General features: G+C 49.0%; 1 protein-coding gene across 1 annotated transcript in view; it reads left to right on the top strand.

The window, feature by feature from the left end:
- EMH_0091220 (uncharacterized protein) overlaps positions 1 to 356 on the top strand; it is a gene marked incomplete at both ends in the record, with an annotated part of 1,391 nt that extends 1,035 nt beyond the window's left edge. Inside the window, one exon of the mRNA XM_013501690.1 lies at positions 93 to 356. Coding sequence (XP_013357144.1) covers positions 93 to 356 — 264 coding nt within the window. The remainder of the gene's footprint in view (positions 1 to 92) is intronic.
- Between the last annotated feature and the right edge of the window lie 64 nt (positions 357 to 420).

The following is a 420-nucleotide window of genomic DNA, read 5'->3' as shown; positions in this document are numbered from 1 at the left end:
AGTAGCAGCAACTGCTGCAGCAGCAGCAGGTGCAAGAGCAGCAGCAACAGCTGCAGGAGCAGCAGCAACACCTGCTGCTCCTGCTGTTGCAGCAGCAGCTGCAACAGCAGCTGCAACAGCAGCAGCAACAGCAGCAAAAACTGCAGCAGCAGCTGCAACAGCAGCAACTGCTGCAGCAGCAGCAACAGCCGCAGCAGGAGCAGGAGCGAAAACTGCAGCAGCGGCAGCAGCAACAACTGGAGCAGCAGCAGCAGCAGCAGCAGCAGCAGCAGCAAGAAGGGAGAGTGGTAGTTTATGGTTTTGTCTTTTTCAGGTTTATTAAGCAGCAGCAGTTTCTCTACATGGAGGCCCCATAGCTACTTCTCTCTCTTATATAAATATATATATATATAAATATATATATATATATATATATATATA

Source organism: Eimeria mitis, genomic scaffold (genome assembly GCF_000499745.2).
Source record: "Eimeria mitis Houghton genomic scaffold, Emh_scaff7367, whole genome shotgun sequence".
Classification (NCBI taxonomy): Eukaryota; Apicomplexa; class Conoidasida; order Eucoccidiorida; family Eimeriidae; genus Eimeria; species Eimeria mitis.
The sequence above is the reverse complement of the archived record's forward strand: the minus strand, read 5'-3'. Positions and strand labels throughout refer to the sequence as shown.